The 15,855-nt window shown below is 34.7% G+C and overlaps 1 protein-coding gene across 11 annotated transcripts in view; it reads right to left on the reverse strand.

Annotated features, from left to right (window-relative positions):
• The window catches only part of PIGN (phosphatidylinositol glycan anchor biosynthesis class N), a 143,264-nt gene that overhangs the window by 54,231 nt on the left and 73,178 nt on the right, over positions 1 to 15,855 (reverse strand). For all 11 annotated transcript variants that reach the window (XM_035271293.3, XM_035271286.3, XM_078348254.1 and 8 more), the window contains 7 exons: positions 15,511 to 15,693; positions 11,898 to 12,037; positions 8,639 to 8,738; positions 8,442 to 8,534; positions 7,191 to 7,282; positions 3,701 to 3,809; positions 1,938 to 2,046 (listed from right to left, as the gene is read on the reverse strand). In XM_035271293.3, the coding sequence (XP_035127184.3) occupies positions 1,938 to 2,046; positions 3,701 to 3,809; positions 7,191 to 7,282; positions 8,442 to 8,534; positions 8,639 to 8,738; positions 11,898 to 12,037; positions 15,511 to 15,693 (826 nt within the window). The remainder of the gene's footprint in view (positions 1 to 1,937; positions 2,047 to 3,700; positions 3,810 to 7,190; positions 7,283 to 8,441; positions 8,535 to 8,638; positions 8,739 to 11,897; positions 12,038 to 15,510; positions 15,694 to 15,855) is intronic.

Here is a 15,855-nt window from a genome sequence, read left to right on the forward strand (position 1 = left end):
CGTAAAGCAAAACCTAACTCTATGCAGAATACAGAAGCCAAACTTAAAACACAGTGATTCAAAAAGGCTAAACATAAAGGCAAATGGAAACAGTAAGAAATCTAAAGTTGCAATCCTGATACCAAAGTACACTTTAGACCAAAAACAATAAGGCAAAGAAGAACACTCTATGATGTTAAAAGTGACAATCCACAATGGTAATGTAATAGTTATAAATATTTTGTTTCAAACAACATAGTAACCACATACATAAAATAAAAATTATGATATTCTTCACAGAAATAGAAAAAAAAATCCTAAAACTCATATGGAACCACAAAAGACTCTGAATAGCCAAAGTAATCCTGAGCCTTTAAAAAAAAAAAAGAACAAAGCTAGAGGGATATCATGAAGTCATGACTTCAAAGTATATTACAAAGCGGTAGTAACCCAAAGAGCATGGTACTGTCATAAAAACAGACACATAGACCAATGGAACAGGATAGAGAACCCAAAAATAAATCCACACATTTATAGCTAACTCATCTTGACAAAGGCACCAAGAACATATATTGAGGAAAGGACAGTGTCTCCAATAAATGGTGCTGAGAAAATAGAATATCCAAATTCAAAACAATAAAATAAGATCCATATCTCTCACTACTTAAAAAACAAATCAATTCAAAATAGTTTAAAAACCTGAAATTAATACCTGAAACTATGAAACTACTGGAAAAAAACTATTGGGAAAACACTTCAGGACACTAGTCTGAAAAAGATGTTTTTGTTAAGAGCTCAAAAGCACAGGCAACAAAAGCAAAAGTAGACAAATGGGGTTATATCAAGCCCGAAAGCTTCTACATAGCAAAGAAAACAATCAATGGAGTGAAGAAACAACCTACAGAATGGGAGAAAATATTTGCAAACTACCCATCTGACAAGGGATTAATAACTAGAATATATTAAAAGCACAAACACTTCCACAGCAAAAAACCTATTAATCCAACTAAAAAATGGGCAAATGATCTGAGTAGACATTTCTCAAAAGAAGATATACAAATGGCCAACAGGTGTATAAAAAAAAATTCACTATCACTAATCTTCAAAGAAATGCAAATAAAAACCACAATGAGATATCATCTCACCACAGTTAGAATTGCTATTATCAAAAAGCAAAAAGTAGCAATGCTGGCAATGATGTAGAGAAGGGGGATCCTTCGTACATTGTTGGTAGGAATGTAAGTTAGTACAGCCATTCATGAGAGGTGGGCCTCCATGACCAAAACAACAAAAATCATCAAAAGATGTTAAAGTTAAAGTGTAGGTCAAATAATTCACAGGCATTATAATGGCTTTTTTGAAAAAAAAAAAAACAAAAAACAAAAAAAAACCTGGACTCAAAACTTGCTCTTGTCTTCCAAATGGAAGGGAAAACCTAAGTCCTTAAATTACATGTTTGCTTCACACATATATTCCAATATTCTTAACTAAGAGGACTACATAGAAGAATATGCTTTCAAATGTCTAATTAGCTTTTCAAAGTATGCAATTTGTACTAGTTGATGTTATTTTTAGGAAAGGAAACAGATAAAATTTAAGCATTTTCCAGTCCCTGTGTAAGAATGGAGAATTTATGAACTGGCATGAAAAGGAAGCATAAGGTCCTCTTCACCCTTTTGTCTTTTGGAATCACTTAGTAGACTCTTACCAGATGTATATAAATATATAGCTTTATTATTAGGTCATAAATATTCTATCAAATTATCTTATTAACACATGCATGCACACAAGAATTCTCTTTGTTAAATTCCATCAAGAGATAGAACTAATAGCCAGTTATTATGATTTTCTACAACAAAATTATTTCTTTCAATAACAATAATACAGATAAAAACAGATCATTTTGAGATAACTAAGTTGATGTCAAATTACCTCACTTGGTTTGAGTGGCCTCTTACCTAATGTTGCCCAGCTAATAATTTGATTTGTAAGAGGCAGTCCTTGCTTCTTGAGTAGACTACTCTGGGTGCTATACACAACATACATGGAGAGCACTGTGCTCAGCACCTGAAGACAAAGATGAAATAGGTTAAAAAAAGAGAAGGTAGTGAAAGATTATATACTAGCAAGACATTCTTGCTTCTAAGATGTTAAAATGTGGGAAAAAAATGTGTATCTTGGAATCAATGAAATATAGTGGACACTATAGGAACTCGTGCAAGTTAACAAACCTAACACAAAAATGAATTGTGTAACAGAGTTACCTAATACTCAGGAGTATGGCTAACAAAGCACATAAGAATTTTAGCATGATATTCTTGGTTCCCCTCGAGAGAGATTCAGAAACATTCACTTCTGTCAAAGTACTCATTATTCTAGACACATTCTGTCAAAGCTGCTATGGCTTGAGTGTAGAGTACCATTTAAAAAGAAACATATGTTCCAATTGCTTGACAGAACTTTTGACAAAAAAATTTCCTCTCCTTTTATAAGTCCCTGTTGCTCTCCAAGAATGAATTTAACTTCTGATGTAATCTTTCAGATGTTGTATATTTTTATTTCAGAGTGTTCTTGGAAACACCATCTACTCTCCCAGCTTTGATCTTGAAGAAATTTTTTGAGAAGACTCATATGAGTTTTACTTTTTGTCTGTGGTCTAGAAGTGGTTATTTGTTTATTTATTCAGTTAAAAAGAAAAACAGATGTTTTCCATCCTTATCTATGGAAAAAGTTGTCATTTTATAGACTATTACATGATATAATTTCTGTCATAACCCTATCAGATATTATCTCTACAGATTAAAAAGAAACAAGTGACTGGGTGTGGTGGCTCACACCGGTAATCCCAGGACTTTGGGAGGCTGGGGCGGGTGGATCACCTGAGGTCATCCAGGACTTTGGGAGGCTGGGGCGGGTGGATCACCTGAGGTCAGTAGTTAGAGACCAGCCTGGCCAACATGGTAAAACCCCATCTCTACTAAAAATACAACTTTAGCTAGCCATGGTGTAATCCCAGCTACTAATTACATAGCTTGCAATCCCAGCTACTCACGAAGCTGAGGCAGGAGAATCACTTGAGCCCGGGTAGCAGAGGTTGCAGTGAGCCGAGATTGCACCACTGCACTCAGCCTGGGTAACAAGAGTGAGACTCCACCTCAAAAAAGAAAAAGAAAAGAAAAAGAAAAAAACAAAAACTGAAAGTACCCATCTAGTATACAGCATAACTGGGAATGGACTCAATTTTGAAACATCAAGTTCAAAGTTATTTTCACCACACCAAAGCCACCAACCACGCTGAAGTTTATTTTCACCTGGGAAATGAACTGAAGCCTTAAACTAGCTATTCTTTATATAAACATACCCCAGGCTACTTTCACTTCAAAGAAGTGACCCTGCCTGACCCAAATGAGGGCAATGTGGAATGTCAGTCCAGAGGAAGCCCTTTTCATTGCAACTTTTTGGTCAATACAGGTGTTGCTTAAGTTTCTGTAACCTCTGCTCTTCAGGTATCACTGGGCTGCCTCTTAACGACCTTTTGCTATTTCATACCTCTTAAAGAACACATTTCCATGTAGCATCTCAAACAGAAAGCTTTCTCCTCAGCTGGCAGATACTGAGTAGCATAAAGGTAATGGCATTTTATGAACATAATTCAATATAACCATAAGATACATTTTTGTGTATCATTATTATAACATAGTATTGACAATCTATAACTGACCTGTAATAGATGTACCAATAGCTCTTCCTTTATAAAGCTATCTTTTCTTTTTGTGAGAGATGTTACAACATACAGGGAGAGCAGAAGAACCAGCAAGCCTGCACCCATCCTGTTTTAAAATACAATTTAAATTTTTCTTCAGATATTTACTGAAAACATATCAAATGGAAACATGAGATATCTTACTCCAATGCAGAACCTCTCAGTCATTTGGCTTAATCAAGAGGAGGAAAAAAAATGGGTACATTTTAAGATTTTAAGAAAACTTTAAATCTTAGGATAAAGATACTGCTGGGTGGGATTATTTGTAACGTCTCCTCATAATTTTTTAAGTATCTTTACCTTACTTCTATGATTTAATTAAAAATTTTTTAGGCATACCAAGTACTATAATATTTAGCCTGAATTGGGCAAATTTACAAACATTTACTATATAAAAGATAGCTAACAAGTATATTATCAGCATCTACAACGTATACTTTGTGATTAGGAAACTCAGTTATGCAAAAAGTATCTACATATATAACCTATATTATTTCTAGCAGGAAAAACAGCTCCCTTCTGTGACAGACCTTGGTATTTTCCTCAGCTGCCCCTGCCTGAGAGAAGGGGTAGCCAGTGGTCACATGGGTGGCATGCAGGAAAGGCATTTGTATAGTAATGAAACAACAAATTACGCCTTTCAAGAACACCAGGTATAGTATGTTTCCTAAAGTCAAAGGTGACTGATACCAAAGAAATGGTGCCCTACTGTTTAGCTCTTTCTCTCCTTCTTAACATCTGAATAAGACAGCACAGCCGAACTTATGCTGAGGACAGAACAGTGAACCCAGATAGAACTAAGAGAAAAGGAGTTGGCTGAAGAGAAAAAATAAAGAGCAAAAGCCAGAGCTGGACACCTAAGAAGAATGTAAGGCAGGAATCGTGAGGAAAATGCTTAATGGTTGTTTGTTTCTGATGCTTCAAATACTCTCTATGAGAATCATACGGAGTAAGGGAGTTACATATTCAACATAGATTAATATTAAATTTTAGGAAAAAATATTCACATGATTAAAATTCTTTTTCTTTCTTTTTTTCTTGTCTTTTTTTTTAAATGGTGTCTCACTCTGTTGCTCAGGCTGGAGAGAAATGGCACGGTCTCAGCTCACTGCAATCTCCACTTCCTGGGTTCAAGTGATTCTCCTGCCTCAGTCTCCCTAGTAGCTGAGATTACAGGTGCCCACCACCACGCCCAGCTAATTTTTGTATTTTTAGTAGAGACAGGGTTTCACCATACTGGCCTCGCTGGTCTCAAACTCCTGACCTCATGATCCGCCTGCTTCGGCCTCCCAAAGTGCTGGGATTACAGGGGTGAGCCACCACACCTGGCCCCTTTTCTCTTTCTTACGTTTTAAAATAATTTGACAGTTAAACTTATTGGCAAATATGTTCTTACTTTAGAACTCTAAAGTAACAGACATTACAACTATGTTGTACACGTGTTTGCTTTTTCCTTTAACCGTATCCTTAAATGTTTCACAAAATGACATCTTTGTAATTTTCTACGCAGAATACAGAAACCAAACTTAAAACACAGTGATTCAAAAAGGCTAAACATAAAGGCAAATGGAAACAGTAAGAAATCTAAAGTTGCAATCCTGATACCAAAGTACACTTTAGACCAAAAACAATAAGGACACTTTATGATGTTAAAAGTGACAATCCATAATGATAATGTAATAGTTATAAATGTTTTGTTTCAAACAACATAGTAAGCACATATACAAAATAAAAATTATGATATTCTTCACAGAAATAGAAAAAAAAATCCTAAAACTCATATGGAACCACAAAAGACTCTGGATAGCCAAAGCAATCCTGAGCCTTAAAGAACAAAGCTGGAGGCATCATGAAGTCATGACTTCAAAGTATACTACAAAGCTGTAGTAACCCAAACAGCATGGTACTGGCATAGAAACAGACACATAGACCAATGGAACACAATAGAGAACCCAAAAATAAAGAAGGGAGATGCTGTGACAGATAAAAAGAAGAGTAAAATTTCTCCATGAACCAGGAATCAAAATAAATAAGTTGCAAATATAGCTAGTAGAATAAACTTAAAATCACTGAGCAATTTAAATTTAGAGGAAAACAACATAATTTTCTAAAATATAAATGAGATTTCTCATATTTTAACAAGCTTATTTGCTTCCCACATTCATCTTTAATAGAATATGCAAGTGGCAAATTTATACAATTTCCCTCCCTTTTAGCATATGATAAATTCTGTTCAATGATGCTAATACTCCTTGAACAGGACTGATAGGCAGAGACTGATGAAGGGAAGGGAAGGGGTTTCATAGAAACAATAGAAGAGCTTACAGAGCAATCTGAAGCAAGACACAAATGAAAATATTTGAATTCATTTTCTCACATACTATTTATAGGTTACAACAGTTGCAAAATATTTTGGCTTAGTATCACTCTAATAAAGTATGGCTTAGACAGTATGGTGTTAGAATTCAACACAATTATTTTGGGCTCTGCTAATAAAGTGACTTCCTGGGATAATTCCAGATCTATTCCATATTGGTATTCTCATACAAACAGGAGAAAATGTATAGAACCTCATAGATCAGCACGTATTTTTACAAAATATCATTTAGTGAATCTTCCTTCATTTAAAAATATATACCCTCATCCATTACAGATTTGGCTAAAATGTTTTTAAAGATGCTTATAGAGTTCCAAAGAAAGTAACAAAGATGATTTTACATGATTGGAAATGAGAGGATATGTTAAATGAGATAATGATCATACACACACTCATACAGCCCATACTTTACTTGACAATAATTTAAAGTGCAGTTAAAAGCAAAGGTAATCAGTTAATTTATAGATTTATTTAGGTCTATTAAAGAGAAATAAATATAGCAGCATAGTGGGAGATTGAGGCAAGATATGCAGAAGAATTTTCAAATAATTTGAGTGGTTACACATGGGAAAGCTGTCAAGGTAGACAGAATTTCCTCCCATGGAGAGGTTTACAATCAGTTCAGAATAGGAGAAAATTTCAATTTTATATGACATTTTAGTGTGGACAGGATTGAAGCAAAGAGAGCTAACATAGTAGTTTAGAAATCTTTTTGTTTGGGCACAGAATATTTTTTCATATGAAACTAAAACTTTTACTGATTCCCCAAAGCATAAAAAAAATAAAACCTTCTAGACATAAACAAACGAACAAAAAAGGTGCAGGAGTTGCTATTTTAAGTCATCACTGGCACAATTTCATTTTGAAAGCCCAGAAACATCTCTCAGGAGGTTTAATGACTCTCAGAACGTAGGCCAAAATCATGACTAATGGTTTGATATCGGTATTTTAAATTCCCTTTTGTTCACACGATTTTAAATTCATGACCAAGATTAGGTTCAAATTTCACAGTGTTAATTGAGGGAAATAAAACTGTATTGAAAAGAAAATAAATTACAGTATTATTCATACACTAGAGAGATGTCTGGCTTTCGACCTACAACCGGCATCAGTGGGAACACTGCCAGGAGCAAAGAGAAGAAAGTCCAACTCAGTGAGGTCACCTAAAATCAAGAAAAAAGTTAACCTTAGACAAATATGGTATAGAAAAGTATCAACAGTGTTTCGTAGACTACATGACTGCAAAGCTAAAAGGAAAATGCAAAGCCTTACAGCTGTTTATTATTTTATTTTTCTCAAATACATTCTAGCAGAATCAACAGCTATTTACTCTAAAGAGTAATAGTTACTATCTGTGAAGGACCTGTGGCATAGCAGGTGTAGTAACAGGTATAATATGATCATTTTCTCCTTTAATTCTCACAATAACCTCAGGAGGCAGGTAATATTATTATTCTCAATATATCAGATGAGGAAACAGAGCTCAGAGAAGTTAATACATAAGTAGTACCAGGTCCATGACAAGTAAATACCATATCCAGGATTTAAACCTGCATCTGACATTTTAAAAAGTGCTTCATTCAATTTATGTTAGACCACATACTGATGATGACATCTATAAAAAAGGTGGCCTACAATCATCATCAAACAACTGAGCCCAGAGGGAAAACAAGTAAAACTATTTTGTAATTAGATTAAGACCATCTATGAATTAAAAAATCAACAATCCCATTCATTGAAGATTTTTAATAAATTCTCAGAGTAGAAAGAAGGTATCTTCCTGCTAATTCTATAACAAAGTATCAAAGTGGAAATATGAGAGCATTCTTTGTAGTAGCACATTGTAATTCCCTACCTAGCTGAAGAAAGAAAATGAAGACTGATTATATTTTTAAATATCTATAATAAATATATACTTTTCCAGGAAAAAAAAACTGAGTGGCTCAGGATAAGGAGGGAAGTGTCTCCTATGACTCAGGTTCAGAGTGCGGACACCTAAGCCACCGTGCTGTGCTGCTCTGAGCGGCTCCTTGCCTGGTCTATTATCAAGATATTTGAAGCTAAACAAATCCAGAAAGTGCTTCAGAGATGGACATACCAGCACTACTACATAGCATTTCAATTACCACCTAACTGGCCCATTTTGATGTGAAAGTCTAAGTGAATTACTGAAACCTGAAAGGTAGTATCAGTCCTCCTATCAATATGACTAGGTTCTTTTATGTAAAAACACATTCTATCGTTTTCTTTAAAAATAAAGTTACACATGTGTCAAAACAAAGTAGTTACTAATCTGTCCTATGTCAAAATGAGTACTCATACCTTTGCTCGAGTCCACAGCCTAGTAAGAAATGGCCAACCCGCAAAAGCAGTAAGTCCAACAGTAAGCATATACCGGTAGAAAAAACTGAGAACCTAGTAATGCATTCCAAGGAAGAAATGAAAAATAAGGTCATTTAATACTAGTTACAAATATATGAAAGAAAGTTGCAATTGTTGTAATCTGGTAAGTTACTTACTAATACTTCAATTCCCAGGGTAAAGACTAACAGGTACCCAACAAAATGGCTCAGAGGATAGGTCAATAGTGATGTGACAAGGTCTTGAATAACCTGAAATCTGTTTCAAATAAAAAGACTGATTGTATTTTAAAGTTAGGTCATATATAGCATAAAAATACAAACTTTGCAAGAAGCTAAAAAATTAGAGATTTTTTCCCTTTATAGATTATTCAAAAACTAAAACTCTAACAGATTTGTTTCAAGGGCTTTACTTACCCAATTTTGTTTTAATCTAGCAGTATTTTAGGGGAAATGTAATTTCTGAATTAATTTGAAAACATTTAGCCAGGCTCAGTGGCTCATGCCTGTAATCCCAGCACTTTGGGAAGCCGAAGAGGGCAAATCACCTGAGATCGGGAGTTTGAGACCATTCCGGCCAACTGATGAAACCCCATCTCTACTAAAAATACAAAATTAACCAGGCATGGTGGCACATGCCTGTAATCCCAGCTACTTGGGAGGCTGAGGCAGGAGAACAGCTTGAACCAAGAAGTGGAGGTTGCAGTGAGCTGAGATCACATCATTGCACTCCAACCTGGGCAACAAGAGCAAAACTCCGTCTCCAAAACAAAAACAAAAACAAAAGAAAATGATCACAAAATTTGCTTGGTTTTTACAAAAAATTAATGACAAACGAATCTTGTTTGATCTTAGTTTAAACATGAGTTCATACAATTATACAGATACAATATGAGACATAAACTACAATGAGTCCAAATGCATATAAACTGAAAAAATTTTTTTAATTCACCCAAGTAATTCTATATTTAAATCTAAATGAAATAAAGGTAGGGTTTCCTAATCTAATTAGGGAAAAATCTTAATTACATTTTTTAACTGAGCTAAATAACCTTTTCCAAACACAATTTAAGATGTCACTAATCATACACTAATTGTAATTAAGTGAACTCATAACCATCAAAAATGTATTACATACTTGAGTACTTTTTTCATTTCATTACGAGGAAAAAAGGTAACTCTGTAGTGCATTATTAAGTAGGTAATTTTAGAAGGTCAGTATCATTTGGTTTATGACCTTCCTCTGATTGAAAGCAATGCTGCAGAATGTTATCAAAATGATGAAGGCACCATGTAGGAAAGAAAAGCTAACACCAGCCAAAAGGGGAATGTTTCTTTTACTCTCAACAATGAATAAGCACAGAGGAACAAGAGATAATTTTATAAAATCATTTAGAAGATTGTGAATGTATGTGTCTTTTTTCTATATAATTTATCAAAAAGATAAAGATGGGACACAATATATTTTCAGAATTATGTTTTCCCTTAAAATTTAAATATATATATATATATATATGTTTTCTTAATAATTAGGACATTTAATAATTCAGGAGGAGTTCTGAACTAGATATGATTTTCTGCAAGGACAAAAACTTTCATTCTAAAAGTTTAAAAACCAGACCAAATGATGTTTTTAAAAATCTGAGTTAAATGTGCATATGCAACAGTGCTATTCCTGACAAATGGAGAAGTAACAGTATGTTATCTGATCAGTGTTCTTTTCTCTTATGTTTAAAAATCCTTAATATTTTAAGTATTTTAATATTAACATTTTGATATTTTTAACTTAAAAAAAATTTTTTGAGATAGAGTCTCATGTTGTCGCTCAGACTGGAGTGCAGTGGTGCAATCTCGGTTCACTGCAACCTCCGCCTCCTGGGTTCAAGCAATTCTCATGCCTCAGTCTCCTGAGTATCTGAAATTACAGGTGTCTACCACTATCCCTAGCTAATTTTTGTATTTTTAGTAGAAATGACATTTTGCCATGTTGGCCAGGTTGGTCTCAAACTTCTGACCTCAAGTGATTCACCCACTTCAGCCTCCCAAAGTGCTGGGATTAAAGGCATAAGCCACTGCACCCAGCCAACCGTTAAATATTTTTAATACTTCATGTTTTGTTTTGTTTTTTTTTTGAGATGGAGTTTCGCTCTTGTTACCCAGGCTGGAGTGCAATGGCGCGATCTCAGCTCACCACAACCTCCGCCTCCTGGTTTCAAGCAATTCTCCTGCCTCAGCCTCCTGAGTAGCTGGGATTTCAGGCACGCACCACCATGCCCAGCTAATACTTTATGTTTTAAAAGATGGAAGAAGCAGTCAAAGCTAAAGTTAGGAAAAATTAGAATAAAGTATGGTAATGTCATGATGCATGTGCTAAGCCAATCTTGGGGACACCCTTATTATAATAGGCTCTCATTCTTTCATTGACTTTAGGGGTCTGCTTTTTTCAGAAAATACTTTGATATCCAAGATTAAGCTTAAATTATAGATTACTGGTGTAAAAACAGAAACCAACAAGATCTGCAATATGACTCTGGCTGCCGTGGTACAAGGGTCAGGGACTTTAAGTACAGAAGATGATCCTAGATAATCTGGGTGGGCCTGGTTCAATCTGTTGAAAGGCTCTAAGAGCAAAACTAAGGGTTCCCTAAAGGAGAAATTCTACCTGTTGAGTGCAGCTTCAGCTCCTGCTGGAGAGTTCAGTCTGCCTTTGCTGATAGCCTGACCTGTGAATTTAGGACTTGCCTAACTAGGCCCCACAATCACATAAAACCATTTTCTAGTAGTTTTATTTAGGAGTTTGAAACTTGCCAAAGAGCCTTACTTCTACTGTTTTTGACAATGTTAACAATACATTCTATTTTAAGTACAACCTGTGAGGAAGTAATTCTAGGTAGAACCACAGAACATGTGATAAATATAGACTAATCCCTGTGTGTAAACATTACCATATTAGATTTAATTAGAAAGTTTAATTTATCTAGGTCTACACGATCGCTAGGAAAGGAGGAGTCAGAACATATGGAAATAAAACACACAAACGTTTTTGTCAAAAATGAAGATATACTGGAATCTGAGATGATGACACAAGTTCAAAATGCAAGTTAGTCTAGGCATAGCATAATCAATATTAATCACTACTTTTATTCCACATTTTTTCTATAAAAGATACACAAAGAAGTGAATAAGGTCACTGCTACTTCAGAAAAGTAAAGATGAAGTTGAAAGGGAAAGGTATAACAAAAAGAATGTTTATATAAACATTTATGCAGTTATAAATGAAGTGACAGGGTTTGGAGATCTGAAAGTACAGTATTATAAATATCTTTGATGACCTATGGTACAGAAATCTAATGCATTTTAAATACAGATTTAACTGTCAGTGAAGTGAAAAAACAAGGCAGCAAGATGCATTACTTACTCTCTTAGAACTGCATACCATATTGGCACTGGCAACAAACAATATACATAATATGTCCAGGGACAGGCTTGAATCAGCAGAAACAATGCTACTAAAATGCCAATAGCTACAAAACTACATGGCAAGAAATGGCTTGGTTTCTGAAAAATCAAAGAAAACAAAACACTTCTAAACCAATGGTAATTGACAGGTTTTAAAAGAGATTTTATAAAGTGAAGAAAACCAATTACTTTCTTTCAATGGTTATACAACTAGATGATTAATCAAAGAGCTACATTAAGACAAGAAAAAAATCTATTATTTGAGGAGCACATTAATGAGGAAAACCTAGAGAGCCTGGAATGGTTGCAATTAAGCAATTCTCAACTTAAAAGTGACTATGGCCTTAAAGTTTGTTTGCAAGTAATTTATTCAGAATTCCAAACATGTTTCCTCTTAGGAACAATTTTATAAATGTTGATTGAGTTATCTGGATAACTCACAAAAGCCTATTTAATCCATAATAAAGTATGGGACTCAATTTTTATTTGGAACAATGTTCTATCTATTCAAACTCCAACATGACATGATACCTAAGCTTCTCTCTCTATTGCCCACCCAATAGAAGCTTCATTCAGTCATATGTACTATTCCCAATCACCTGGCAAACGAGAGATTTCATCAATGTAATTCATTAGTGATAGTCTCCATGGTACAAGAGTCAGGGACTTTAAGTACAGAAGATGATCCTAGATAATCTGGGTGGGCCTGATTCAATCAGTTGAAAGGTTCTAAGAGCAAAACTAAGGGTTCCCTAAAGGAGAAATTCTACCTGTTGAGTGCAGCTTCAGCTCCTGCTGGAGAATTCAGTCTGCCTTTGCTGATAGCCTGACCTGTGAATTTAGGACTTGCCTAACTAGGCCCCACAATCACATAAGCCAATTTCTTACACTCCATCTCTTAATATATATTGCCTCCTGGTTCTATTTCTCTGGTTTTTAAGATGTACCAGCCGGGCGCGGTGGCTCAAGCCTGTAATCTCAGCACTTCGGGAGGCCAAGGCGGGTGGATCACGAGGTGAAAAGATCGAGACCATCCTGGTCAACATGGTGAAACCCTGTCTCTACTAAAAATACAAAAAATTAGCTGGGCATGGTGGCGCATGCCTGTAATCCCAGCTACTCAGGAGGCTGAAGCAGGAGAATTGCCTGAACCCAGGAGGCGGAGGTTGCGGTGAGCCAAGATCGCGCCATTGCACTCCAGCTTGGGTAACAAGAGCGAAACTCCGTCTCAAAAAAAAAAAAAAAAAAAAGATGTACCAACTTGTCACTAAATAAAGTATAAATGCTACAGTCCAGCATTTGAAGCCTTTGATTACTTCGGCCTAATCTATATTATTTCTTACCAGTCCCTTGAACAAACCTCCCGCATTCTACCCAAAGTGAACTATTTATTTTGAATGAAGCATGGTGGAGAAAGAGAAAGAATTCAAGTGTCAGAAAATATGGGTTCTGTCATTTAAAACACACGTGTCCTTGCGGAAAACATGTAATCTTTCTGAGCCTAAATCCCTCCATCTGTATTATGAGAAACATAACCCCCAAATTTAGAGTAGTGTTAAGCTTAACTGAATAACTTACGTAAAGCACCCAGGACGGTCCTGGAACAGTGGGGCTCAATGTATATTACTATTATCCCAGCATAACAGTACATCTTCCCAAATCTGCCTCTGTTTACATCATTCAATTTGTTTTAATTCTCATTATCTCCCTAGATTCTGACTGGTAAAATCCCACCAAGACTGACTTTTCCTGTTATCGTCACCCTAAAGTCAGCTCTCTTACTTAAAATATGATACTCTTATATCGCCTCCAACACTTAACACATCTTAAAGCTGTCTTTTGTAGTAGAGTGTAGACATAGTGACCTATACTTGGTAAGGTGGTTATATGTGTACATCTCTTACCTATTTCATTAAATTCTAAGCTCTCTGATGGCAGAATCTAAATCCAGTATTTCTTTGTATGGCCTATACAGCAAGCTTGTCCAATCTGCAGTCCATAGGCCATGTGTGGCCCGGGACAGCTTTGAAAGTGGTGCCAACACAAATTTATAAGCTTTCTTAGAACATTATCAGAATTTTTTTGGCAATTTTTTTTTAGCTCATCAGCTACTGTTAGCGTTAGTGCATTTTATTTAAAACGCACGTGTCCTTGTGGAAAACATGTAATCTTTCTGAGCCTAAATCCCTCCATTTGTGGCCTAGGACAATTCTTTTTTCCAGCGTGGCTTTTTTTTTTTTTCTTTTGGCTTAGGGAAGCCAAAAGATTGGACTCCCTTGCCAGCATCTAGCATTGTCCCATATACCCAATTAAATATTGGCTGTATTATCAGATTAATGAATAAGGAAGAACCATCAGCTATGAAATCTTAACATTTCCTTGTAAAAACATATATTTTTTCAATAAACTGAATATCAGGATAAATATGAAAAGGCAATCTCCAGCCCAAGACTGCTCCGGATTAAAGTCTTAGTCCCTCACATGCTAGCTGTGTGGCCTTTAATAAGTTACTTAATCCTCCTCAGCTTCAGCTTACTTTTTTGTAAACATAAATTATAATGTCTACTTCTAGCACCGTTATGAGTCTAAGAATGCCTAAATATAATTCCCATTCCAGCCAATTTCATATACATTCAAATAATTAAAATTACTTGAGGGAAATTATTTAAGATACATTAAAACATTATATAAAATTATAATAAACACTAATGGTCTTACTTCCATTACAGAATAATAAAATACAAAATTGGAAAAGTTACCACTGGAAATATCTGCAGACTATTATTAAAAATACATCACCAGGATATATTACTTTTTGGAGGATTTGAACATGGTAAGAATTATTAAAGAGAATGAATCAAAGGAAATGAAATTAGCACATTCTCCCTGGCAAATGGTAGTTAGCAATATATTTTAAAAGAGTAAAGTGTTTTAATGTAGTAAAACCACATATGTACTGTTATATTGTCTCAGCAATATAAAGTATCATTAAATCAATTTTTTTAATTTTTATTTTTCACTGAAAGCATAGTAAAGTAGGAACAAATTCTTAAAACAAGAATACATGAAAAGGTCTAGACTTTGCATTTTTGAGAAATTTTGGGAAGTTAAAAGAAGAGTAATTTAAAAATGTATGTATCACTTAAGAAGAAACATTATGAGCAAATAATTTTATCACTTTCTAGCTCCTAAACTTTTAATAGTGGATAAACATATTGCTTTGAAGTAGCTTTCTGACCACTTGTACTAGAAAGATATGAAATACTTACAAAATGCTAAATAGTTATAAAAAGAACAGAAGATCAACACCATTAATAACATAGGAGCATTTAAATTACTTACACCTCTATCTTTTTAGCTTTCCTAAGTCATAGGATCATTATTACTCACACATTTTTTTCTCAACTGAAGAAACAGAGATAACAGGAAAAATCCAATACAATAAAAGCAAATGAAAGATAAATAAGAGTTAGCTTAGAGCAATGACTTGCACCTCCTATAAACTCATTAACCTGGATTTAGTACCAGTGACTTTATACCATCATCTGAATCTTTGTATTTTCTAAACATACCTTAACTTCTTTACTAACACCTCTTATAAGGTTGGAATGAGACTTGATGATCAACAAAGAAGCATAAGAGATCCATCCCACAAAACCAATAGCAATATTGATGCCCAAAAAGAATCTGTCATATGTGTGATAATAGGACAATCCTTTCAACGCAAGATGAATTAGCTCCTTGCAAAGGGAGACCTATGGAAATAAAACATATATAACTCACTAACAGAAAGAATAAGAAAACCTGAATTTTAAAGAAAGGAAAATTTTAAATTCCTACAGCAAAACCATTGTATTAAAATTAGTGAGCAACTATAGATAATGGATTAAGAACAGATTTTGTTTGACGATATTCTT

This window comes from Callithrix jacchus, chromosome 13, assembly GCF_049354715.1.
Source record: "Callithrix jacchus isolate 240 chromosome 13, calJac240_pri, whole genome shotgun sequence".
In the NCBI taxonomy this organism is placed as follows: Eukaryota; Metazoa; Chordata; class Mammalia; order Primates; family Cebidae; genus Callithrix; species Callithrix jacchus.